Genomic DNA, 26479 nt, shown 5'->3' with positions numbered 1-26479 from the left:
ATGCACTGAAAGGTCAGTTCTTCCTGTGTATGCAGGTTGTATTCTCATTGTAGTGGATTGACTGTCAAAAATGAAGCGGGGGACAAGGATCCCCTCACTGAGTTAGACTGGACCTGCCTTGTGGTTAACATGCAGTTTGATGGTCTGTGGTCATGGACGCAACCAAACTGGCAGCAGCAGAAATGTGCTCCTCTCAAAGCTGGAAGAAGAGTCAAATGTCACCAATGACCCACGAACTGCAGAAAATACAAAGTAAAGATGAGGAGTCAGGGAAAATATAAAGACTCATCTAGGTCTACCCAAATTTCCCGTCTTTGGAAATTTTGTTGACTTTCTGATGAGCAGGATGCTTGGGACTAGGTCGGTTGTGGGATTTTACCCCCTTTTCTGCAGGGCTGTCAGAACTTTTCTGGTTTCAGCCAGGTTGGGAATGCTGTGGGAATAGCTTTTCTGGTGGTATTTTGGTATTTCCTCTTCTGCTCACACCCAGAGCAGGAAGGGCAGAAGCACAACCTTCAGCTCATTGTGTACGTGTTTCTTTTTATAAACGTGAATTCTCTGCCCGCCTCCCTCCTTTTTTTTTTCCGTGATAGCCCTTACATAGGATTTTTTATGCTTTTTCACAAAACTATACCAAGCACTAACTAGTTCCTTAATAATTTCTTGATAAGTGATCATTACATTAGTTTTTAATTATGTAAGCGCAATATTCCCAATCAGCTACCCACAACCAATAATATTAATGTAACAATATCCCCCAGTAGGGGCTTCTGCTGAACCTTCAGCAGCATGAGGACTAACTGGTAACCAAGACTTATCTACTCAGTTGCCCATGAAAATATTCTGCAAAAGGTCTCTTTTGTTCTTTTTGTAACCCACCACAACCGTTAAACTCTGTAAGATTAGACTCTTCATGCTTTAATGTTCCTTCCCTCACTCATTTTCTTTTTCTGCATCAGTGAGGAGGTTCAACTCATACGCCCTCACTCCATGTGTCCAACTCACTCACCATCACGGCTGCCAGTCCTCCTGCCTTTCTTGCTGTTGTTGGCAAGTATGGATAAACAATTTTGACAGGTACAGAGTCCTGCAGAGCTAACTTCATACACACAGTGATGTTTGACTGCTCAGATGATAAACTAAAGATGAGGAACTAAACCACTTTCACCAGAAATGTTCCCCACATCCAAAGCTTTTAACCCCTCCTTTTTATGCAGTTTTCCACAAAAAGCAAAGGATTACATTTTGTTTTATAACTGAGAAAGCAGATCACATTTGGATTGCAGCTTTAGCCTCAAGAATCCCTTAGCCACCTTGTATTGTCTTTAATCTGCCATTTTTTAAATGAAAATAAAATTAAGATGGATCCTAAAGATCCACTCTCGGTACCACTACATGAACAGCTCTGCCAGTCGTGTTTGGCAACTGTTCCTATGCTGGATTGTGTTTGTAAGACAATTTGCTCTCCAGCATCATAGTCCTCAAAAATACAAGGAAATGCAACCAAAGGGAAGTTAATTTACTTCACTAAAACCCTCTGTAATTTAAGAAGATTTAAGTAGAGGCAATGGAATTACTGAGGGGATTTGAGTTCTGTGTTTGTTTTGGGGTGTTTCTTTTTTCATTGCTGTTGGCTCCAAGTCTCTCTTGGGCTTTGGGGAGTTGCAGTGTTCCAGGGACAGGGCACAAGGAGAGGGAGGGAAACAACTATATGGGCCATTATTTCAGAGACTGATTAGCGGCAGGGCTCAGCCTAGACCACGCATTGCTCCTCCCATGTGGCACCCACGAGCCAAGCTCCATCCCTGCTGAAGACAGTGAGCTGTGAAACTCCTTGCTCAGTCCCCCGGAATCCCAAAGCTGAGTTCAGCCCTGCCAAGTGATGCTTTTAGTGTATCCTCCTCTATCTCGACTGGAGTTAACAAAATCCATGTGTCTCTGTGAGTCAGCAGAAAAGCATTCAGTTTTTATAAGAGTTAAGGGACATGGGATAGGGCAATGTCAAAGCGCAGAAGTCTTCCCCCAGCTTGGCTCCTTCACATCACACACACACAGAGGAGGTTGCATTTTCAGCTCCTATTCACCAGACAAGCTGATTTACACTAGCACAGGACGTGGCCTGTGGGGTACATGGCCACGGCTGCCAAGCAAGGCTCCTTTCATCAGCAAACAAATGTGCATCAAATGGGCATCAGCCAGCACACACCGTGGTGCTGTAGCTGCTGGCAGTTGGGAAAGTCAAAAGAAAACTCTATTTTCTTCTCATCAAAAGCAAAATGAGGAAGCCTCCCCTCTCCCCTTCCTCCCCCGACACTACCACCCTGGCTGGAGCGAGTTGATACGTAGGTATTTGTGTGGGGGTTTGTTCTCAGTGGTTAACCACATAACAATTTGAAGCATGTGGCTAAATCAAAAGAAACTGCCTTTAAACATTTTCAGGCTGTAATTGTGTTGGAGAGAGTGGAACCCCGACTGGGGGCTGCTGGCCACCCTGGGGGCTGCGGCAGGAAGCCTTGAACATCCTAGAGCAAGGTCCCGTGAAGAGGGGGAAAAAGCTGACTTTATGTCTAAGAACTTCTTGACAATGCTCTGTAGCCAGGGCCAGATGTTTCCAACTCCTGTTTCGTGTCTTTACTTGGTGTGCCAGGGCGAAATGCCCGAAAGGAAACAAAACGGAGGGAAGAGAGGTGGCAAAAAGGGGGAGAGTGTTCCGGCACACCACTTTCATAAATAAAGCCAGAGGAAAAATAACAAACAAATTGGAGAAGTTTTGCTGTGAAGCCGAGAGTTGCTTGTGACTGCTGTGTGATCCCTGGAGGAAGGAGGGATAGGTGGGTGGTGTGTGTTGGAGAGCCAGGCTATGGGAGGGAGGGCAAAGAACAACCCTGTTCGAGGGTGGTAAAATGCCTCATTAGAGCTCCTCCATCCCCTAAATGTGAATTTGTTGGACAGGGAGGAAAGGCTAGAGAGATATGGGGGAATAAGATGAGCAGTTTTGCTTGTCTAGGTAAAGATTCCAGCACCTGCATGATGCCTCAGTGCTCCTTATCCCAGAGCTGGGGGACTAATGCTAACATCCAGTTTTAAAGAATTTTGGGCTTAAAGAAGACATAAAACTGGAGACTGCAACATCTCCCCATGGGAGAAGCTGTCCATGAGACATTCTGCAAGTGGCTTGTGACTCCCTAAGATCATGGGTTTTAATTGCCATCTGATCCAGTGCATCCTCAGTCCAGGATTAGGACAGCCTTGGTTACACATAGACACAATCCTAAGTGATCATTGCACAAATAAAAGAGGGAAATCAATCTTCTTCACCCAGCTGCAAGCCTCACTTTTTATTTAGCAGGTAAAAATAGCACATCTGAACAATCACTAGAATGGTCCCTGATCTGGGAAAGTAAATGACTTTTGGAGTGTGGCCTTAAGGCTGAAAACTCAACCTGATTTGGAGAAAAGGCAAACAAGGTCTTGCCAAATCCTCTCTGCTGGTTACAGTGACTGAAGCTGTAGCCTTGTGACACGGTGATTGGATGGGATGGGATTGAAGATAGAAATCGAGCTGTACCCCAGAATCCCAGGAGGACCTGCAACCCCATGCATCCCTCCATATCTATTCTCCAGTCTGGGGAGAAGGGAAATCAGCTTTTAGTTAGTGGTTGAACAACACCCCTGGGACTGCCACCTTCTAGCACTGAATTATGATGTAACCACTGCAGGCACTACCTAGACCAGTAGCAGGAGTAGCGTGGCTGGCTCCCACTTACTTTTGTTCATCTCTGAAGTAGCCACAAGGGAGCAGGTACGTGGGGAATGCAGAGCACATGTTTGATGTCCTCCTGAAAACTACGGTGGAAAGGAGAGGAGGCAGGAGATGTCTCCTGCCACGGCTGGCACAGCTGCATGTCCTTTTTATAGCAGTTGGCCAAATGCCTAGAAAGCAATTTTGTCCTGGCCAGAACTGCCAGACAGAGAGGCAGCAGGATATTTCAGGTGCTAGGACAAGCCTTATGGTATCTAGATTCAGCATAGCACCAAACCCTTAGCATAGTACTATGATTCTGTATAGGAATATAAAACCACCTGAGCCAACACTTCAGGATCCTGTCTGCAGTAGTGGCTGGCACATATAGGATACAATAGCTGAACAGGGAGAACGTGTAGCAATAGATTCCCAGATTATGGCCCTGGCTTTCCAGGATCTCATCTGGAGGATTTTCTAAGCCAGAGCTCATAGTTAAGATGTACTTGTCCTGCAGATATTTGTAACATGGATTTGCAGCCTTTTTCCTACTCAAGCTAATAGACATTTTAAGTATCAGTTTAAAAAAAGGTTTTTATGGGTACACGAGATTGGTAGACAAAGATGGATAGACAAATTAATGGAAGGAATTTTTCCCTGAATTTACAGGTATTAAATCATTACTGACAGTGAGGGTACAATCCTACTTTCCTAGCTGATTTATAGTAGTGTTACAAACTGAATTTTATGGAAATATTCCAGATTTATTGGTGAGTAAATAAGATTATGCCAGCACCATGGAAATCTAATGCTTATTGTATCTAATTTAGAATGGAACTATATTGCTACTCTCCTTATGCATTAAAATCCAAGCAGTTCAGTATTCACCAAATTAATATGCTTACTGATGTAATCATTTACATAATGGCCTATTTGTCATTAAATGTGTAAGACTGCATTCTCTGCTGATGTAGGATACTTGCTCCATCCATCTGATAAGAGGCAGGCTGTAGTTGCACATCCTTTAATAATTATTTCAGCAGGTGTCCTTTTATTCCTGTTCATAATTAGTAGCTAAGTACTTAGCCAAGCTTGTCAGGATCAGAAATTCCTACAACTGAGTAGTTATCTGTATTCATGAACAAAGAGGACCTCTACCTTGGTAGAATAATTTCTGAAGATATTTTAAAATAATTAAGGTATTTAATACTAACAGGTATCATAATTCTACATTAAGTGTAGAGCTTTTGAATTATTATCAAACACCAGGGTATAATTCCGATGTTACATTTTGTAAGACAGGTCTTAGCCAAAACCCCAGATCTCACCGGTCATTTGTAATTTTTATTTTCTGTCTTTATGAATTTGGGGTTGAGAAGGAGCTATCATACTGTGCTATTGACCAGGATGGGGTTAAAAATCGACTATCCAAGATGATCTACAACTGGTATTTGTTCTCACTACCTAGACAAATGGGATTTGGCTCAGTGGAAACATATTTCCTTACTATTGAGAATATTAGACTTAAAGGGCGTCAGTAGCAGCAGGAACAAGGATAAAAAGGTGATTGTAAGTCATGTGCTGGAGCCATACAACAGCCTACCTGACACCTGGTCTGAATTACAGAAATCTCTAGATGGTTGAGATTTATGTTTTTCTTCCCAGAGTTCCTTGGAAGCTCGGAACAGTAATTACGGTGTTTCCCCCACAGGGTGGTATATACATGTCTGCACAGGGTATATCATAAACTCCTACACTTCGTCCCTTCCATTGCCTTCAAGCACAGAGAACAGCCTGGCTGGAAGGCTCCTCTTCAGCCAGAAACATCCTTCCCCCAAGGATCATTTCTAACATTAATTCTGCCCATTTCAAAGTTTCCCAAACAGAATAAGCTCTAAGCTTCTAAGCATCTCCTTCTCAAGTTTGGAGTGTGCAATAGGCTCACGTCCTCTGAGTCATATCAACACTGTCCTAAGCAAAGCCCTCCAACAGCTACAATTTGAGCAAGAGAGCTAGGCTTTGAAGTAAACTCCTGACACAGATTTACACCATTAGATTAGGCACAAGAGAGAATGTGACCCTAACCGGTAAGATCAGGTTTAGGCTGACCTTAAGGAAAACAAGGAGCCTTGGACAACACTTTTCCATGATGCTGGTGCTGAAAAACACCTTATAATTTAAGGGAACCTTATCTGTGTTGTGATTTGCATCCTGAGAGAAAAAAGTAACTTATAGCATGGAAATTCATACTATTTAAATGGAATTTAAATAATGCATTACTGAGAACTCTGCAATACCATAGCCTGTCTCTGTGAGTGAGACTGAAGTAATTGCACTGTGTGTGCATGTGTCCCCCTGAGACTTTGACTCCTCCCCAGCCAAGACAGGTGGAGGAACAGAGGACTCAAGAGCTCCTACACACTTTGTAAAAACAGGCAGACTGCTAGAAGAAAAAAACAATGCTTGAAACTTCTAACTACCTCCTTCCCAGGGTAAAAGCCACAACTACTGAGAGATAAAAAGAGAATTTCCATGGGAATGCAGTGCTGTGCTCACCACAACCCAGGAGAAAAACTTCCACCAGCATTTGCCCCTCCAGGCTGCCCATACGGGGCTTCAGAGTTCCCAAACCTCCTTGGTGTTCATCCAAACCTGGGTATGCCAGCATGGCTTTAGGAGCAACAACATTTAGGTGAAATACACCTGTTGTTATTTATCTGAGTGCTCAAATCCTCTCTCCTTGGGAGAAACACCTTCTTTCCATTAACTAGGCCATTAAACCACCATGTTAATGCAAAAAAAGGCATTTCCTGGGAATAATAATATCCTGACACCAATATTGCTTGCACACTAGTGCTGGCTGCTAGTACAGTGGCAACATTTTGCTTAGTCAACTGATACCAGGAGAGGACCATGTTTGCTAAAGCTGGACATTGTAGGTAAAAGCTTAAATCAGTAATTTTCAAAAGCTGATTGCCTAACATTCAGAATGTTAGCTCATAACAAAGTTCTGGGTAGATTATTTCAATGTCCTTTTGAAAGTGAGGTCAGTTATTTCAGTCCACTAATTAGGGTTTCGGTAGACAAGAGTTTAGTTCTTCCTCTGGAGTTTCCCAGTGCAGGACAATGTAAATCCATCCTGAGCTGAGGAACATTTGTTTTTATAATTAAAGGCTTATTCTAAATAAATACCATCAGCTGGGCCAGGCTGTTGAAGACAAGTCAATTTGCATCTTGCAGAAAGACACTGGGGTCCCTTCAGAAAGTGAAAGTAGATGAGAAAGAAACTGAGATGCCCAGAAAATACAGGTCAGTGCTTTTGCTCCTTAGCACCTCCAGCCACCTGCAACATAAATGAGTTTACCAGGTTAAGCAGGAGATGAGTGGTGGTCACAAACACTAGAATTGAGCAGTATCACTCAGCTCCTACTCCAGAAGCAAACTGCCTCCCAAGCAAACTGGCTTTGCTCTGCTTCCTACAGATAGAATGCAAAGGCGGAGGAACGATTACAGTGACCAGGCAGCATCTGTGTGAACACTGACAACACCCTCTGGTCTCAACAGTAGTTATCAACAGAAAATATGTTTCTCCTTTGTCCTGTCTTGTCCATGACAGAAGCAAACAAAACACTTGTTTCCCGAAAAGGAAATAGCTTTATTCTGGAATGTGCTGGGCAGTTCAGGTTCTTCTAAGTACTGAAGGAGATATATGTGGGATTTCAACACTTTTAACCCCTCCCAGGATATTTCTGCAATATCAGTTGTGACAGTTACTGCATGGCTTATGCAGCTAACGGTAGACCTGATGTAAGGAAAGCTGGCCTCATTTGTGCTGTTAATGTAGTCTTTCTTAGAAGCAGAAGCTATTTGCAAGATCATAACTTCCCTCACAGACACTATTTTTAATTGGGGAAGAGTTTTCTCAGAGGAATAATAGTCTTACTTCTGTTCACATCTGCACAGTATTTTCCTGATCAGGAGATCAAGAGAAGGAGGATCTGAACAGATGCTTCTCTAAGTAATAATGAACAGAGAGCTGTGCAGTAAATCATAACGTACAATGAAATAAAAAACAAAATTTGGCTGGAGATTAATGGCTGGAATGGGTCTTATTGAATTAAATTGGATCAGATGTTCCCTGGAAAAAAATCTCAGATAGATTCACAATGCTCTATGGTATTGGTTTTGTTTTTCACAAAGGAAGATTTAACTTGAATGTTCTGTAACTACTAACAATTTCTAGGCCTTGCTGAGTGGTCTTGGACCACTTGTGGGAGAGGATAGGCACTGGCTGGCTGGAAATCGTGGTCCCATCAGGCAGTGGAGGGGACTGATCACAGAGCCTCCCCAGAACACAGTGCCACAAACTTCTCAAGTGTTACAGGGAGCATTGCATTTTTACAAGATATGGAGGGCTGACTTCAGTTCCCATATCCAGGGGCAGATTCACAATTACAAGTTTGCTGCAGAGACAGACAACCCCAAAGCTGTGCTCACAGCCCAACTGCGCCTCTTGTGTTCCCTGTTAGGTGCTTTAGGTGCCTCCTTCTTACTGCGTCTTCTCCTGTTAACCCACTTTAAGTGTCCAGCCTTCCAGATGTTGTGTAATGTGACATATGGGCAGCTGACTCAGGCTTTTGAATTTTCCCAGGGACTAAGGCACTCTAAACCTTCCCTTGGCTTGATATTTCAGTGCCAGATTTGCTTGTGACTCCAACTTAAGCAGCAAAACATTTGCACTTCAATCACTGCTCACTGAAGAAACCGACCTAAAACTGTAAACCAGTGATGGGAACTGACACCTCCCGTTGGTGCCGGTGGTTTTTCTAATCAGAGATAACTCTTGTCTTGTCAAGATTGAGACTCAGGTCATTAATATATCAGAGGAAGGAAGCCAAGGCTGCATAAATTGCCACTAGAGATTGTGCTAGAGACACCAAAACTCTTTCCCCTTTAATTAATTTGCTGAACTGCAAGTGAAAAACACCCACAATCAGACAGATCAAAAGGCCCACTTTGGTAGGTGTGACGCTGAAGGGAGTGCACACACCTGCCTCTCACCTGCACTCAGGCATCTGGCAGATCTGCAGCCCTGGGTTTAGTGACTTTGCCTTATTAACTCAGGTTCCTTATGCTTTTGTAAAAAATGGACTTCACAACAGTTGCCTAAAGCCAGAAAAAGAGGAGCAAGGCTACGTTATTAAAACCCAGAATGAAATACCATTTTAAAATTCATCAAAGTGCTTAGAGGAAACTCTCCAGAGACTGGGGACTTAGTCATCCCAGGTTCCTTCAGCTCATTTAGATAATTGCCCCTTGAAATAGTTGTCTTTTTTTTTTTTTTCCCCCCTCTTTTTCTAGCAAGTAGGCAGCTCAGCTCCATAGCTGCAGAAGGTCAAAAGAAACCTCGAGATTTCCATCACGCACATTTTACTTTCTATACCATGAGCCAACCACATCCAAGTACATACGAGGTACTCATCTCACTGTCACTTGCAGAGATATTAGCAACACTTTCGCCAGTTTAACTGATTAATATACTGGTAAAATTAATTTCTTTATTAAGTGATTTACTAAATAAAAAGCAGCGTTTAGAGACAATAATGCGTGAGTTACTCAGTATTTTTAACTACCCTCAGGCCTGGAGACACTCAGTCTCACTGCTTTCCTACCTTCTTGAAAATTGTATGATCTGATTGCTTGTGTCTGTATAAATTCATGCTGTCACCAAGACAGGCAGCCCAAGTACTGTCACGTGAGCTTGAGTAGGAAATTGATACAAATGAAACTGAAAAAAGAGGTTATTTTTCAGCTGTGTCATTCCACTGGTAAAAATATAAAACTTACATGACAACATATAGTTTTATTGTGAGGTTTTTTTGCAACTTCTACCCAAGAAAATCTAAAGATCACTACAACTTCCCATTAGACTGTCACAGGAAAATACATCAGTATCCATTATAGTGCACCAATAGGGTCTTTTTCCTGGAGTTTTCACTTAAAAGTTTTGGGATTTTTTTCTTTCAAATTTGCTTTCTTCCTCCTAATATCTCTTATTGACTGTAGAATTAGAGGTACAGTTTTTATCTGCCCATACAGTCTTGTATCTGAACCATCTAGTGTGGTTCAGGCAGAAATAAGAAGTCTCTGCTGCAATGCACTTAGGAGATGCAGCATCTTTGGGGTAGGTGTCTATCTCTGGGCTCAGCACCCTACTCTCTCTCTTTTAGTCAGTAAAATGAAAGAAGCAGTTTAGGCTGTGAGTCAGATGACTTTGTAGACATCTACTTTAGTATCACTGTTTTAAACATCTGTCGGATGAGGTGAACTGCACCCTACTTTCACTTGTCTGTATTTACTGTATCAAAATTAACAATAAAAGGAGCCTGCAGTGAGCAGCCCAGGCAAAGATACTCTGTCAGATACATCCCACTTTTTACAGACTAGAAGTTGAGTGAGAGCTTACTAAAATAGAGGCAAAGAATCCCATTTACATGGACTGAATTTGGATCAAGCGGTTAAAGCTCTGTTCCATCACTTACTTTTGAGTTAATCTCATTTTTTATGTAGATAGAAATCACAAAATCACAGAATAACGTGTTGGAAGGGACACACGAGGATCATCGAGCCCAACTCTTAGCCCTTCCTGGGGCAATCCCATGAGTCCCACCATGTGCCTGAGAGTATCATCCAAACACTTCTTGAACTCTGTCAGGCTTGGTGCCGTGACCACTTCCCTGGGAGTCTGTTCCAGTGCCCAACTACCCTCTGGGTAAAGAACCTTTTTCTAACATACAACCTAGCCCGCCCCTTACACAACTTTAGGCCATTGATTTCAAAGAGAAAATGATCCATGCTCATGGATCTGTGCATGACTCACTATATGGGTAGATAAAGACATAAAAAACAAAAGAAGAGAATACTCAGGAACATATTTCTATACCTGTATTGAGGTTCCTATGTGCTTTTTATTACATTCTTTGATAGTTCTTTATTAAATTCTTTGATAGTTCTGCCCTCAGCTGAAGGACAGGATGGTAGTATTGGAAGTATGGCTAGTATTGGAAGTATTACTGAGCCAAAATAAATGACATTTTCACAGGGCTGCTGCTAAGTAGAAGACTGGTTCTGCTTGGTAGAAGGGGAAGGCATGAAAAATACACCACTTTGAAGAGCAGAGCAGTACCAAGACGAGAAGGGTTGGCAGAAGGCACCATGAAACCATCCTTGTGATCAAAGGCTGGCTCTCTTCTTGAGACACCAGACTAGACACAAGCATAAGTCCCAAACTGGAGCTTGACAGGCTTGTCTTCAGTCTGATGTCACCATCCTACAAATATATATGAAGTATATTAACTTCTGTGAGGTGTTCAGACGTAAGGACAATGCATGACCTCATTAGTGCCTGACTAATCAATGAAGGCTGGAAGCAGGAGGTGTGCTGCTTGCTTTGCTTGGGAGCTGCTGACACAGTAAGAAGGAAGCACATGGAAAATTCAAATGCATCTGACAAGTTGATCTTCAGTATGGCTATACCAGATTTAGTTCCTAATTTTAATAATGACTCTCTCCTAAAATCACGGCCAGCAAATGGCTGATCTTGAATTCAGCCCAAAATCAGTGGCTATTGAGAAGGAGCAGGGGCAGTGACCAGAGGGCTTGATGTTGCATTCAGATTATATTGTTAATCTGTAATCTATATACCATGCACAGGGTAGTCTGCTATTGACTATGTACTGAGTAAATAATTAAGCAGCAACTAACTGTACAGAGAAGGTGGGAAGTGCTCTTTTGTGTTATTAGCCCCTTACAGTCTTCAAAAGTGGATTATAGTCTCAGAATTTTAGGCTACGGATGGCAACCTTGTCATCAAATATAAAAAAATACCCTTGATGAGATCAGTGAAAGCTCTCCAGAGGTCTGAAGCTGGGCAGCAGACACTCTGATTAGCTGCGGCCTCCACAAAATAAAAATTCTTCCCTGAGCCCAAGAAACAGCTGATGGATACAGTCGGAAGTGATAAAAAGGTCACTCTTAAGTGTATACAAGGAGATTTAACTCACAACACCATCATCCTGAAGCCCTTACACAAATAACAAAAGACAGCCTTCAAAAACCAGAGAGTCCTTCAGTCAAAATACTTACACAAATCTTTGTCATACATCTGAGTCTTAAAGAAAATTCACCTCTGAATGAGACTGCAGAAATCTACCAAAAAGTACCCTTAGGCCCTCTGGCCCCCTATAGCAATGTGCTGTTACATCATATGATGGTGATATAGTACAAAACTGTGGAATTATTTTTGAATTATTATGTTTTGCAGCATGAATTCCTAAACCACACTGTCCAGTGCAACTATTCTGTAGCTCTTGCACAGCTCATCCATGATTATTTCATAATCATATGACAATCATATCAGATGAGGGTGGAGAAGTAATTTCCATTCTAACAGTCATACCATCTCCTAAAACTAGGTTCTTTTCTAATCAGTTGCTATTTCTAAAAGCGCCATCCAAGAAAAGTTCTGAATTTTTCAGTTGATTTTCCATACATATTCTAACATGTGGGTATTTCAAGATGAATAGAAGAAATCTCATACTTTGCCAATATATTTTAAAGTTCAGTGGAATGACCTGAGGATTAATAACCTGTCATCAATCCAGTGTAAAACACTGGACTGGCTAATTCCAGGCACTATTTATAAAGAATCAGAGAAACGTAATGCAATTCATGCCAATCAGGATGGAATTAAGGAAAATATAGTTTATTTCAAGAAAGCTATCTTGATATTTTTTTAGGTTTTAAATTTTCCAGGGGAAAAAAATCTATACTACTGATGTAATACTTATAAACTTTGGTGGCACTTTTGGCATTAAACACAATTTTGATTAAGAAACTAGAATTATCTAAAATCATCAATGTAATTTATGAATAGTTTAAAACCTGAGCAATTTACATTCTTAAAAACCCTTATAAATAAGGACTCATCATCAAGAGGATGTCAGTCAGCTCTTCAGGGTCATTTCTGGGCTCTATGTTGGGTTAGTACAAGTCAGTAATAAGTTTTCCATTATTGTTTTCTTTCAGGATTTAGTCCATCTTTATAAACACCATATTATTTTGATAGTGTATTTTTATGGAATCACTGAAAACCCACACAGCTAATGTATGAGGTCAGGACAGAGCTTCTATTGCTTAGGACATACTAAAACCAAGTCCACAGACAAATATCCTCAGATTTGCTTCACTGAAGTTTGTTAGACCACGCTGTAATAGTGTTATCCAAATCATGGATTAGGACAAAGCCAAAGAACATATGTTTGTCACATCCTGTTTGGATGACACCAGCATAGACACAAACAGAACAAGCAGATTCTGGCACAAAATCAAAGACATTTTTGTTAAACTTACAGTTGTTAAAGAACATGCCAATTATCACATGGACTGAGTAATTAAATTCTATATTTTGCTCATGAAAATATCTTTAATAGCCTTTGCAAAATGTCATTTTTGAAGACAATCTTTAAATTTGTAAGATCTGCTTTTCAGCAGAATATAGAGCAAAGATTTGATTCACAGCAGTTCAAATAACAGCTTATTTTTTTTCATTTGCAGGAAATAAGATTTTTCTACCTGCTTTATTTTAAAGCTTCTTGGGATATAAAAGCTTTCTGCTCAGTCATTAGCTGCAAATTGCAGAATGAAGCAGTACCCTACAGCATTTCCAGATGAAGTAGTCTGTTTATACAGAAAGCACAAGAGCTATAATTACTACATGATCACATTTGTATATCAAGGTCAGATTTATGTGATTCACGGTATTGTTTGGACATAAAGGGAGTTGATTTTCAGCATGGTGGTGCACAACTACTATTATTGTTATATCAGTGACTGTAGAAACAATATTAACTTTTGCTTGTTTGAGTTTTTCTAGTTGGGTTAACTACAGTTCAGGCATGTGAGAAAAATTGGCTGGTTAGCATTTGCCCTAAAATATTCATTATATATGCAAAATATGTATTTGTACTATTGCTGCCCAGGTTGCATATTCTATTAAGAAAGAAAAAAAAACCCAAACAAAACTCCAAAATAAAAAAACAAACAAAGTCATTAAATGATTTATGCATGAAATCATACAGACTTTAAGCAATATCTAATGCAGGTAATTAAACAGTGTAGAAAATATTTCCTGATATTTTCTTCTCCTCTGCAAAATCCCTGCATAAGATTCTCTTCTTGACTATTAGAAAATATATTGGCAAATTTTATATTCTGTTACTGAGAATCCATTGGCTTTCCACGCTATTTAACCAGTTTTAAAAGCTTAAAAATATAGGGATTTAAGTCACTATACTTATTAGTTAAGCATTAGAATTAGTCAAGCACTTAGACTGTACCAATTAATTCAACATAATTGTATGTATTTATAATCAGGCACAAGAAAAAATGCTTTCCTAATGGAATCAGCTACTGTATTATTGTATTGAATTTAATTGCCACCCAGCTGCCACTAATGTCAACCTGTTCTTAGTTAGACCCCCTTCTTACTTAAGCCCCAACTAGTCTTTCTCTTTTGAGGTGTAGGTGTCCCTGGGTAAAAGGCAATCATAATTCCCTGGTTTTCATTGTTCTCTATCTGTTCTGGGCTTTTACATTTCATATTCACTCCCTGCTCCCACTCATATTCTGTCACATGTAAGGATTTTATATAAACCTGATAGTTTTATCTTCACATTGCCAACTACAGTTGGGAAGCACTGGTTTTCTTTTCTTGGGGGATGAGAGATAGAGTCAAAATGCTATCTTGACACAGCCCAAATTCTACTACTGTCTTTGGGTTAAGAGTTTCATAAAAGCTGTATTTAGCCTCAAAAGACTCTTTACCCAGACAAATCACTTCCATGGGCATGAGGTTTGAGGAATTTGCCATTTGAATGGTGCCCTAATAAACTGTCCAAAGGTCACAGATTCAGTGTTGAACCCATGTGAACAAATTCATCACCTTTCCTCTCTCTAGGAGAGTCGCATATGTTTCCTTCTCAGTGTTATTTCTCACCAATCAATGATAATAAATTCCAACAACTTGATTTCTTTATGAATATTTTTCTAGATTTCTTTGATATTTCATTTATTTGCTGGTTACTGCTGTACCAAGAGGCCCAAAAATCAGTAGAAGACATAGAAAGGGAACACAATCATCCTAAACGACTGAGATCTAGCCAAAAATGCTGATAACTCTGCTTATGGCAAATGAGTAATTAAATAATATTCAGTAGCTTATCACAGCAGATATAAAGAGATTCTGTGGCTTTTTACATTTCTGAAAAATAAATTGCCATCAATTGAAAACATAATCCAATGTAAATCATAGTTACTTGTGAACTTAGGTCAGCATCCGATTCAGAAAGCAATGAGCCATTATATATATTTTATTCCTTGCTTTGATTTGAATAGTATAAACCCATGATGATGAAGGTGACTTTTTTTGCCTAAGGAGATGGATAATATAATTAAAAGAAAGAGGTGTGCTGTAAAATTAAACAATTTTAAGCAGACATGTCATCATGGGTTGAATCAGATCCAAGGTTGCTGGTGGCTATGGGTTTGCTGTAAGATGGTGGTACTCAGTTGTCTGCCAGGGGAGGTCTTTCCCAGCCCACAAAAAAAACCCAGTGCAGTGCCCAGGCCCTCTTCTAATAACTTTTTCCTGCATGTAACACAACATTCAGGCATAATGTTCTTGGTTTAAGGTAGATACTTCTCCTCTTGTTTACTTGACTTCAAATCAAAGGACTCACCTCTTCCTTACAAGCAAAGCCCATAACCATTTCCTCTCCTTTGCTGCCAAACTGGTGGCATATCTGGTAGAATCGCAGATCCTTTCCAGGCAGTATGTAAAAATCTGAAATCTGCTGGTTAAAGAGCTGTCTAGCCCTTCTAATAACAAAAAGCTCTTGACAACATCACTTGAAAGTACCCTAAAGGCTCAGAAACAGAAGGGGAAAAATGAGATAGTAACATCCCATCCAAAAATTCTTATGTTGCAATTTTTAATTGAATCTCATGTGTCTTGGAGACAGGGATTATTCCATGTTATTTTTAATGTTAAGGATTGGCAAACCTCCAGACCCACATGACATATCTGGAAACACAAAACAAACAGGACAAACCCCATAAACAAACTACAGCAGTCTCTGGGGAAATAGGTCAACAGGCCTAACCAGACTTCTCTTAGATAGAAGTTTAAAAAAAGACTTACAGAGGAGAAGATGTGCTTTTCCTCATGGAATCAAGGAATCAAGTGGCATGCTCAAATGAAAATGGGCAGACTGGTCAAGCAAAGGGTGTGATCTGGGGACGGCCTCCCATTCCCCTGCTGCCTTAGCTCCTCTGTTTGATCCCAATCTCATCCTTAAGGGTCCTTGTCACGTCTCTCATTCTGCCAGCTTACCCAGTCCACATCTCTCTGTCTCACGTGGCTTGTCCCAGACTCCTGGCTTTATCATCTTGTGGCAATGTCTTCTGTGTAGCATTCTCCTTCCCAGCACCAATATCCTGTCAATCTTTTTCTGCCTTGTCCCTTTGGACCAAACATGGAGATTGGCCCAGAAGGGCTCAAAGTGAAAGGTATGTGCTAGTCCTGCCTACCTGTCTGAGGCTCTGCAGCATCTCTAACCCCTTCCTTCCCCTAGAGCAACACAATGCTTAAACTGGAAAGAGTACACAATATAATGGCAGAGAAGTCTGATGAAAAACTGCAAGACCACTTTTCCATGGCATGCTATGACTGTCCCCCCACACCCTCTTTCCCTCTCTTACACGCAGGATTGCTCCCCGTCAGAACACTTCTTGCTCCCAGTCTCTTTATCCTTCAAGTCTTATCTCCATCTTCCAAAAAAGATAAGTCTGGTGCATACACCTGACATGGGAATTTTCAGCCTGAATGGTTAGACTGAAGTTATATCAGAAAACAGGGTCTTCTGAAGTGTCAGACAACTTGGACAGATGATGTTAACAGCGCTGCACTCAGTGCAGCTGAGTGAGTAGTTGCCACATTGAGTTAGACAGAGAGTTTTCCCAGCCAGCTAAATGAAGCTCTCCTGTGGCAATTTTTAACAAGGTGTTATTTTTCAGGGGATTTCTAATGGATCTCTTTACCACAATGAAATTCAAAATATCCAATTCAGTGATCAAATAATGTACAATAAACTGCCATCACTGAAGGATTAACAGACATTGTTTCATACTGACTGTTTGAGTAAGTGACCTTGTCAGTCCCATAGTTTGGTCAGTTTTACTTCCTTGATCTTTTCTCCTCATCTAGGTAAGTTTCTGGTCGTGACAGATGAGACATGAGATCTTCAGCATCCAGGCTTTCAAGCTTTTCTTCAAGAGATTCACTATGGAATCGGTAAGAGAGACAAAAGACATAAATATAAATAACCAGGTTAAAGAGTAAAAAGCAGATCACAGAATCTATGAAAAATAAACCCAAAAGACATTGGTTTTATCAATTTTAATACCTGCAAGTGGGTTTTTTTCTCTGCTTAATGCTACTTTGGACATTACTACAGTGGGTGTTTCTCAGAAAAAGTCTAAACTATCGATCCTTCCAAAGATCAAAAATTCCAAAAACTTAGTAAATCCTTACAAAACACTGATCACCTGAGCACATACTGAAACAAACACATTTATTAGATATTTTGCTTTTCTGTAATAGTTTCAGAGCTGGATAAGGGGCACAGGGAATAAAAAGGACCTTCTTTTCAACTCATCTAGATCTGGTAACTGATGTTGTTTTAACTTTGAAAATAACAAATCTCTGAGATCAGCCTGAAAAATCTAAGGCAAGATTTGTGCGGGGGCTTGAAAAGAGAAGGGACTCTCTTTGCGTGATGTAAAGTGCTGAACAGCACACAGTTGTCTAAATATGCTTTTGTTTATTCAGTCTCTGGATGGTGAGTGCTCTTGTTTTAAAGTTTTCACTGTGTTTCACTGAACCACTAAAAGTTACATTTGGATTGCCTGGCTTGAACCACAGCACTGATGGTTAAGGCTGCAGTGTTCTCTGTACCTGGGGCAGTGGCTGGAGCTGCCCTGGCACAGGTCACTGCTCCCTGTGACCATTGCAACGCTGTGGGACTTTCATCTTTTCTTCCTCCCTGGGGGAATTAGTTGACCATATTGCACTCCAGACCAGCCAAGAGGGTGAATCACTGCTGTTGATCTTCTGAAAACTGAATAAATCCTCCTTTGGTGCATTTGCTTTGTCACATGGCTACACATATTTTTCCCTTTTAAGTCCACGATGTCTTAAATAAGCAAGAGTTCAGAAGTCAATCATCTTTGAAAAAGTATGAAGCTCTTAAGCTGGACATTCTTATTTGATTTTGAAACAGCACTTACATTTCTATGTCCTACTGCTCCTAGATTTTCTTGGAGAAATAAAACACAACCACCAACAAGAAAATAAGTAGTGCTAAGTTCCCTGAAATTAATTAAACCCAGTTTCATTTCATATTTTTGTCATGACTGCAGTTCCTGAGGAGGTGTAAACCATGACTGAAACTTTTCCCATTACTGGGACACTTAGAGGATCTTTCTCCCACACTGATCATCTTGATAAAGATGATAAAGACCAGGGTTATGGGGAGCCTTTCCTATCCATGGAGGCATGAAACATCTTTTTCTTCTGCTAATTTCTATTTTCCCATAACACTTTTAAGAACTGAAGGATTATGACATTTTTTCTGCCCCCCTTTCAAATCTTCTGGGATGAGCATTGACTTAAACAAATCCTTAGAGGCAGGACAGGTGAGTAGATGTTCACTCTCGACAAGAGAGTCAGTTAATTTAGGAAGATGCAAGCTCACATTCAGTGGTTAAAAGTAGAAGCAAATGAGTAATCAGAGAAAAGAGCTGCTGTGGTGAACTTCGAGACTGAAATTCTGTACTTCTTTATTTCATTTAGCACCACATAAACATTGACCCAACAGAGATTTGGTTCACACAGTAAGACTAGTTTCCAAAAGCTTCCATATGGTTATCTGCCATCCTGAGTTTTAACAGAACCTCACAACTTCAACATTCAAACATCTACAGTAAAAAAACATGCAGACCATAATTTTAAATATGAGTAATTTTTGCTTGAGCATTAAAGCAGATATGCCTCAAATTATTTCAGGTCTCCTGTATTGTTAAACATATTGATCCACCAAATAAAGCAAACAAATAAATAAAAAAACCCAAACAAAATAAAATCCCACCAAAAACCAAAAGGCATTGAAAATTTCCTATGCTACGTTTAAGTCCAGAGTATGGCCAAGTGATGCATCATTGAAAATAGTAGCTTATATGAGGGAAATGCAGATGTGCCAGTAAGTTCAGGGTTTGCAAGGACCTTTTTTATAACATCCAGCATCTGCATATTTATTTCCAGCATCTCTCCAACAAGATGCTATTTAGGAAATTAAGAAATGAAGTATGCTCACTCAACATTATAAGCCCGCATTTGAACTTCAACTCAGTAGGTGCACTTCATGTCTGCAAACTATGTCTGAACAAAGCTTGAGTAAAGGCACAAATGAGTTCTCTGCCTCTGTTTAGGGTCTTAGTCCCTCTTCTTCCACAAAGTACTGATTTTATGCTAATAAAATCATAATACAGAGGGGGAAATCCATCACAAAAACAGATCTTTCTGCTTTATATTCTTACATCATGACCACCTATCAGAAAGAAACCCTTTAATTTACCTGCCAAACCTTTTTGTCTATCTAATAAAATGCTGAAAAAATTGTTTGGTCTGGGAGCCCATCTCATCTTTCAGCTAGTTTTTGAAACTCTTACAATTAAATGTATAGTAAAAAATACTTAGTTCTGATATAGCAGTACTCGGCTGTAAAAGCCCAGTGTGCTTTCACCTAGAAAAATAAATGTGATTGTCTGCATTCCACAGATAGAGAAACGATGCACACAGAGATCAAATGCCACGTTGGAGCCATGAATGGCACCCCAAGGACATGACCCCAGGTGTACAGAGCCTTCATTTCACTTTCAAACTACTTCCCAGGTTCCTTTTGGTCTGAACCTCCATTTTCACTGCAGGCAAAACGCATGCTGCCATCAGCATACATTTAGCTGCTTAGGTAGAACCAGAGATGTGCCTGGTAATGACACAGCCACATCGTTTCCAGAGGGAAAGAGAAAATATTGAAATGTTTGCAATGTGGGTTGAGGCTTTATTTCATTCCCTTTTTATTTTGGAGAGCCTGCTATGCCAGCTGCCCTGCAACATGTTCATTTCTGCAGTTTCACTCTCCGATTTTAGTCATTGCTATTTCTCATATTAAAAAAAAAAAAAAAAAAAAGCATCCAGCTACTATGATTCCTGCTTTGTTTTCCTCTTGTTTCAGTCAGAGTACCCTTTCATGATATATTGGCTTCATCTTGTCCTTTGCAATCCCACTGACCTGGCCTGCTCTCATGCCAACGTGCCTGCAGTGCCCTTCCAACAATCCTCCAAGGATTCGCTCAGGGTCAGGAATGCAAGGATAACCACTGACAGGTTTCCCTGTGCTGGTCCTCAACCTCACCAAAGCAGTGATGGTGGGAACTGCTGGGAGAGCAGCTCCCAGGGGTAAGCAGTTCTGAAATGACCATCTCTGTGAGCAAAGAGCAGGCTCCCATTCACACCGTGGGCAAGGGTTAAACTTTCCAGTGGCTCCACTGACAGTTTTCTTATCCATCAGCGTTCATAAGAGTTTGGTAACTTTGGGCTGTCCAATCTCCAGACTGAACAAACCAAGTGACCTCAGCCACTCCTTGTATGGCTTCTCATATGCAGTATTACACTTCCTACAAACTGACGTAAGGTTTCTTAAATGAGCAACTCTAACAAAAAGCTACTGTAAAACAGAAATACCAAATTCAGTACACCTGTAACAAGCAAAAGAACACTCCTTCCCTGTCCTGAGCCTGCTCCCTCTTGCCACAGGTGAGCATTTTCCTGTTTCCTCTTTGGAGGATGCAGAGGTTGCAGGGGAAAAGCCCATTGCTTATTGATGGTATTGTGATTGTTAGCCTGGAATGCCATTACCCGTTTGTCTGCATGACTCTTGATCTTGCATGACAAAACCAAAAAACAAAGGCAAAACTGAATCAGCAGATTAGTCAGCTTAATCTTGTGTAACTCAACGCTGCACTTCATTTTCAGTGCTGTTATTTTCAGCTGCCCTTTGAGATCGCTCTTTGAGCTTACTTATCATTCAGCCAAGCTGCTCACCCAGGACATTCAAGTAAGTAAGATGGAAAACATATCACTCAGCAGAATACTTCTGATGTTGTGATTTAATCTTTTTCATTTGGTACACATAGTGTTAAAATTGCAAGATCTTAATGTTACCAAAATGTCATTTATAATGAGAACACAATGAGTTCTCTTTTTGCTATCATATTAATATTGAAAGAATGCAAAAAGAACCTTCTGTTTAGGCCACTATTGTTAATGCTAAAAGGCTTTTAAACTAATACTGTAGTTTCTGAGACAGTTGCTTATGTTTTCGTATCTCATTTTAAATACCAAATGAAGAGAACTGCTCAGAGATGCCAGTATTAAAATTGAAATCAGCTGATCCTTGTACTGAAAACAGTCACAGCAGCAACACAAATTGTTGATGCAGCTCATGTAGTCCATAAACTGTATTGGTAGATACTGTCACCTAAACCCACAGAATTGCAATCAGCATGTTTCCTGAGCCTGGATTTTGGTTTTCCGCATGTACACCAATATGATACAGACAAGAACAGTTTCCTTTGACTGGAAAATTACCTGACTGTTCTGTCCCAGCAACACAATCATTTCAAGGATTTGTTTGCAAATGTCAAAGCCAACAGCCTTCTTTCTCAAGCAGAAACACTCTGCAGTTTACCATATAAGTTACCTTCAAGCAAATTAGTACCCATCACAATGTGTGATGTAGGCTTCAATGTTTAAAATAGGTTTTGCCTTTTCCTGTGAGTACATCGTGCACTTATGTGATATTAAACGTGTAAACATGCTGCAGGTTAAAATATGTAGTTGTTACATTTTCTGCAAGGCTCACTCAGCTGTTGGGGCCGTCCTCTGAGAGGACACAGCTCCTGGAGGTGAAACGCCTCCTGACTAAACATTTCCCACTGAAGTACAAAGTGATGATGCTGCATGTCCTTACATAAATGGGGTGGTTTTGTTTTTCAAAACAAAACTATGGGAGTTCCATTAACAAAAAAAGTTTACTGAGTTTTAGCAAATGAGATACTCCAAAACCAAAAGCAAAACTCAGCCTGCTGAGATTCTTGTTGATTTGAAGCTTCTTTTATTCTCTAAGCCCAACATCCAACTCAAACAGCTGATAATCAGAAATATTTGTGGATATTCTAGTACTTATGGCCATAAACTCATATAAGCCTTTCCTACTAATTTTGTCAGAAGTTATCTGAAAATAATATAAAAATACAGCAACAGCAATCTACCATATAGACATTTTCTTGGGGAATCTCAAACCAGTTTTATGGGGTATTAAATGCCACAGCTGTCTTATGTCATACAGTAATCTCATACAGTGAGTTAGGATCAGGAGGAGGATGGGAAGTAACGCTGACTACTGTGTTTAGCTGAAATGGATAAATCTAACACCAAACCACAAATGTATTCAGGATAGCAGTATAGTAGAGAAACATAGCCTAAGGATATTTTCCTGATGAGTTTTAACACACCACTAGTTCTGTCGCTATTTGCTGCTGAGCTGGTGACACTCTCCATGTTGGTGAAGATGTTAAAGAGCATAAAAAGAACAACTATGTAGTTTACTAACAAAAGCATGTGAATTTCAATGATTTTATGTTTTAATTAAACACTAATGTCTAATCTACACCATTTTTATCAGCAGTAACAATCAAGATGGGAACCTTGAGAGCAAAGAAAAGAGTGTAGATGTAAACCCCTATTTGCAAAGTGGAATTATCTCGTTCATACTTGACAATCAAAAAACCCCAAATTTGACATGTGAGATCCCGGCATGACTATGCCTGTACTAAGCAAAAGGAGTTATCTGCACAGTAGCCTTGTGCATAGTGATTTCCTTCTCCAGCTAACAACTCCCTTCAGCACCACGCTGACAGGCTGCAAATGGCCCTGGAGGCAGCTTGTCTGAGCATGCTTGATGGCAGGGTTTGGTGCACAGCCAGGAACTTGGGTCAAGCTTGTTTACAAAAGCCAAGCAGCAGCCACACCTTCGTGGTTTGTACCTGTGAGCCTGCTTCCTATGCAGCAGGGAAATGTGACCTCAGGGTGGTCCTGGGGCTGCTCTCTGCGGGCAGCATAAGCATATCCCACAGGAGATCCGCCACCAGCTTCAGCCCAGATGAGGTGTTGATATCCTGAAGAGCTGACTTTGCATGACTAAAGCTTGACAGCCACAAACACAGAAGGGCCACAGGCTCCTCTATCTGGCTCCTTATCTGTAGTGGAAAGATAATCTTGTTCTCTACCTCACCACTGTGTGGTTTCAACAGTTAATTGCACTGATGATGTGAAGAGCTGTGCAAGTGCCATGTAGCTCTTCACCTCTAGCACCTTTTGGTCATGCTGCAAAGTTTGCAATGATGACAACAGTCATCATCACCTGATGACTCCTGCTCAGGTCTTGTGAATGAACTGATGATCTCAATCTAAATATAAGCTGTCTAGAGGTCTATAAAATGAAATATACTACACCTGCTATTCAATTTATTGCACAACACCTGTGCTAGCAGTTTGTACTCTCATTGCTATGTTCCTTAGCCTCTCCCTAAACATTGCGACTATCACCAACACTGCAGAATTATTATCAATTTGCTGTAATTAACTCTCCTGTGGCAATCAAAGTACAAAAAGCCGGGGAATTAAATGGATTTGTAGACTGAAACATCGGGTGGGATGGCAAGACAGCACAGGTTCCTTGACTGCAATGCATCAGCAGTAAGGTGTGTGCTTTCCAGTGCTGTTTCCATGATCCTCACCAGCACTAGCTTGTCCCAGGATGGACACAGAGATGCATTTCACTTCAGAATACCAAGGGGAGTGAGATAAGCATTACTTCATTGGCAAGCCTTCCATGAGAAAAAGGCTGCAGCACAGCCTCCCCCAGGATCTAGCACAGACTAAGATAGCGTTAGAGCAGACGCTGTGAAATATAACTTTCACACCCTGATGATTATTCTTTGACATTTGTGAAGTGAAACAGTGATTTCAGTTAGTGACAATTTAGAGAGAAGTGCATCCTACAAATTTAGAATTGCATCTCAGATACTGATCGCAATTCAAAACAGGAAATATGGTTAAATCTGAAATCCACTAAACGTTATCTGAAATACTTACATAATTTGACTACTTTAAACCTAAGCACATTTTTATAGGCAGCTTGTATAATTTACTTTTATTAACATCACATAATTAACTAATCTTGCTTCCAGTGAGTTTAAGTGAAGATAATCCAAGCCTAAAGAGGTCATGCCCACAGGGCTATTTTCTCTACTAACATTTGTATAGGGGAAGGGAAATGATGCTTCTGTGCAGCAAAACAGCACCATGTTCTCTTTGACAGTTAACAATTTCAGAACTGTCAAAAAAAAAAAAAAAAGGCAATTATGATTGGTAGCTACTGATCTTCCTTTTTTCTTTAGGCCTTGTGCTGTTCTCTTTATTTACCAGTATTCTTCTGTATTCATTCTCCTCTTTATATATTTAATATTTCATTTCAAAAGATAACTTTTTTCTCTGATGAGGTAACACAGAAGCTCAGCTGCCGTTACTCTCTACTCAGCTTTCACTTCTGTCACTCTTCACTGCTCCAATTTCCCTGGCCTGCCTACTCCCCTTCTTAGTTGAACACGCTCCTAATTTCTGCAGTTTAAATTTTCTCAAAATAGTATTGAAGAAATTACATCTTTAGCAGTATGTCCAGCTTCTGTCTGCACTCCCTCGGGTAGGATTTGTTTGGGATAGCACATAAGGTTATTTTACAGTCCAGAGACCAGTGCTCAAACTCAATAACTTCAGCCTAAAGAGGAATAGTTCAACCTTAACAGTGAGAGTACCCAATTAATTAAACCAGTTAGCCCATCAGTGCAATGGATTTATCCTCACTTGATATCTGCTAGAGAGGGATCAGGACCTTTCCTATCATGAACACCATGTCTGACAAGCAGACCACAGGTCTGGCCCAGGAACAGCTGTGTGACAGCCCATGACTGATGTTCTGCAGGAAATTACAAGGGATGACCACAGAGACCCTGTTTGGCCCTCAGGCCCTATCCCAGTCCCTCACCCATCTAGTTTCCAAGCAGGCTGGGCATGCCAAAACAGCTCTTTTTGATGCTACCAACTGCTCTTCCCTGGCCCAACCCCCCAGCCAGTTCTTCACTCTCTATAATGCTTTTGATGCCACCAGCCATTTTTATCTTCTTAATCTCTCTTCCTCCTCCACTGCTCTTACGAACACGATCCTCAACTGATTTTCTTCCTTCCCCTCCAGCCACTTATTCAGTGCTTCAGGTTTTTTTTTTTTTCCCCAAATCCATTTTTCAGTGCAACTCCCACACAGTTCTTTTCTTGGCTTCCTCCTCCTCTTGCCTACTCTACCTTGCAGAGTCTCATGATGTTTAACAATCATCTGTACGAGCTCCGAGCCTTTGTGCCAGAAAGCTGGATCACGTGAAGCAGCAGCAGCAGCAGCAATCACATGGCCATATGGAGGGCTTCTGCTAAGGCAATGAAATCAAAGAAACATGTTCAGGCAGGACCATTTCTCAGCAGTATTGGTCATATTTTTTCTGGCAGAACTGCATACAAATCATTTTTTATGGGTATACACAAATCAGGTATCTCCTTTTTATGCTTACTCAGGCATTGCAGTCTTCAGTTGATACTGTCAACTATTTTTGAGTTGTACAGTCATTTTATTAAAATTGCATACAAAACCATGTAAAAGCCTAAGTGCATTATAATGCAGTAGGTCCTTATACAGATAATATAAAAACTTTTGAAATAGATATAGCCATATAATATTGCTCACTTTCAGTTGTTCAGACTTGAGTATATTTCCCATTCCTGAATGGCCGAGCTTATGCGAAGAGAATCACAAAGAGTAGGAAATCACATAGCATGGCTAAATAAATCACACTGATACAGCAGATGACCATAATTACCTGAGCCTCCTGAGACTAAGCCTTCTTTAGAAAGGAACATATGGGTCCCAAAACCTTAGCTTAAAAAAAAAAAAATATCATTAGAGCTGTCTGTCAGTTCCCTGAGTTACATGACACAGTGATGGAAAAAAAGGATATGTTAACTTATTCAGAAATAGTGCTTTGGAGGGGACTCAGGTCTGCCACCCCCGCGGTTCAGGTCTCGGGGCAGCGCTGCCATCGCAGCAGAGACAGAGCCCTCGCTCTGGGAAGGCTCAGGTAATACATAATCGGCCACGGCAGCTTCTCTGAGACACAGGAGGACTTCTTAAAAATTAACGAAGTGTGAGGGGGGTAAAAACCTACACAGCCAGGCTGCGGAATGGGACGGCTCTGTCAGCGGGGGCTGCACACCCCCGGTTTTGCATCACCGGTGGATGGGGCTCCGACCGGCCGTGACGGACTTAAGGAAGATGAAAAAGAAACAGCCCCTCAGGCTCGCCCCGGGGGTTCCCTGGACCGCGGGGCGGCCAC

The 26479-nt window shown here is 40.7% G+C and overlaps 1 protein-coding gene and 1 long non-coding RNA gene across 7 annotated transcripts in view; one reads left to right on the top strand and one right to left on the bottom strand.

The window, feature by feature from the left end:
* The window catches only part of ASAP1 (ArfGAP with SH3 domain, ankyrin repeat and PH domain 1), a 149107-nt gene that overhangs the window by 1725 nt on the left and 120903 nt on the right, over positions 1–26479 (top strand). For all 4 annotated transcript variants that reach the window (XM_027880278.1, XM_027880273.1, XM_027880275.1 and 1 more), the window contains exon 2: positions 17067–17153. In XM_027880278.1, coding sequence (XP_027736079.1) covers positions 17095–17153 — 59 coding nt within the window. In that variant the 5' untranslated portion in view covers positions 17067–17094. The remainder of the gene's footprint in view (positions 1–17066; positions 17154–26479) is intronic.
* Positions 1255–26405, bottom strand: LOC114055801. Of its 3 annotated transcripts, XR_003570837.1 has the most exons (7): positions 26312–26398; positions 25401–25522; positions 17010–17142; positions 16391–16452; positions 13376–13480; positions 9415–9530; positions 1255–1330 (listed from the first exon to the last, which is right to left on the bottom strand). It is a non-coding gene; the product is annotated as an uncharacterized LOC114055801 (long non-coding RNA). The 3 variants fall into 3 exon arrangements; XR_003570838.1 differs by lacking the exons at positions 9415–9530; positions 13376–13480 and having other exon boundaries at positions 1270–1330; positions 25401–25519; positions 26312–26405; XR_003570836.1 differs by lacking the exons at positions 9415–9530; positions 13376–13480 and having other exon boundaries at positions 1270–1330.

This window comes from Empidonax traillii, unplaced genomic scaffold (genome assembly GCF_003031625.1).
Source record: "Empidonax traillii isolate 1590-97213 ecotype Southwest subspecies unplaced genomic scaffold, ASM303162v1 scaffold66:size1465758, whole genome shotgun sequence".
Taxonomy (NCBI): Eukaryota; Metazoa; Chordata; class Aves; order Passeriformes; family Tyrannidae; genus Empidonax; species Empidonax traillii.
Note: the sequence above shows the minus strand (reverse complement) of the source record. Positions and strands in the feature narration are given on the sequence as shown.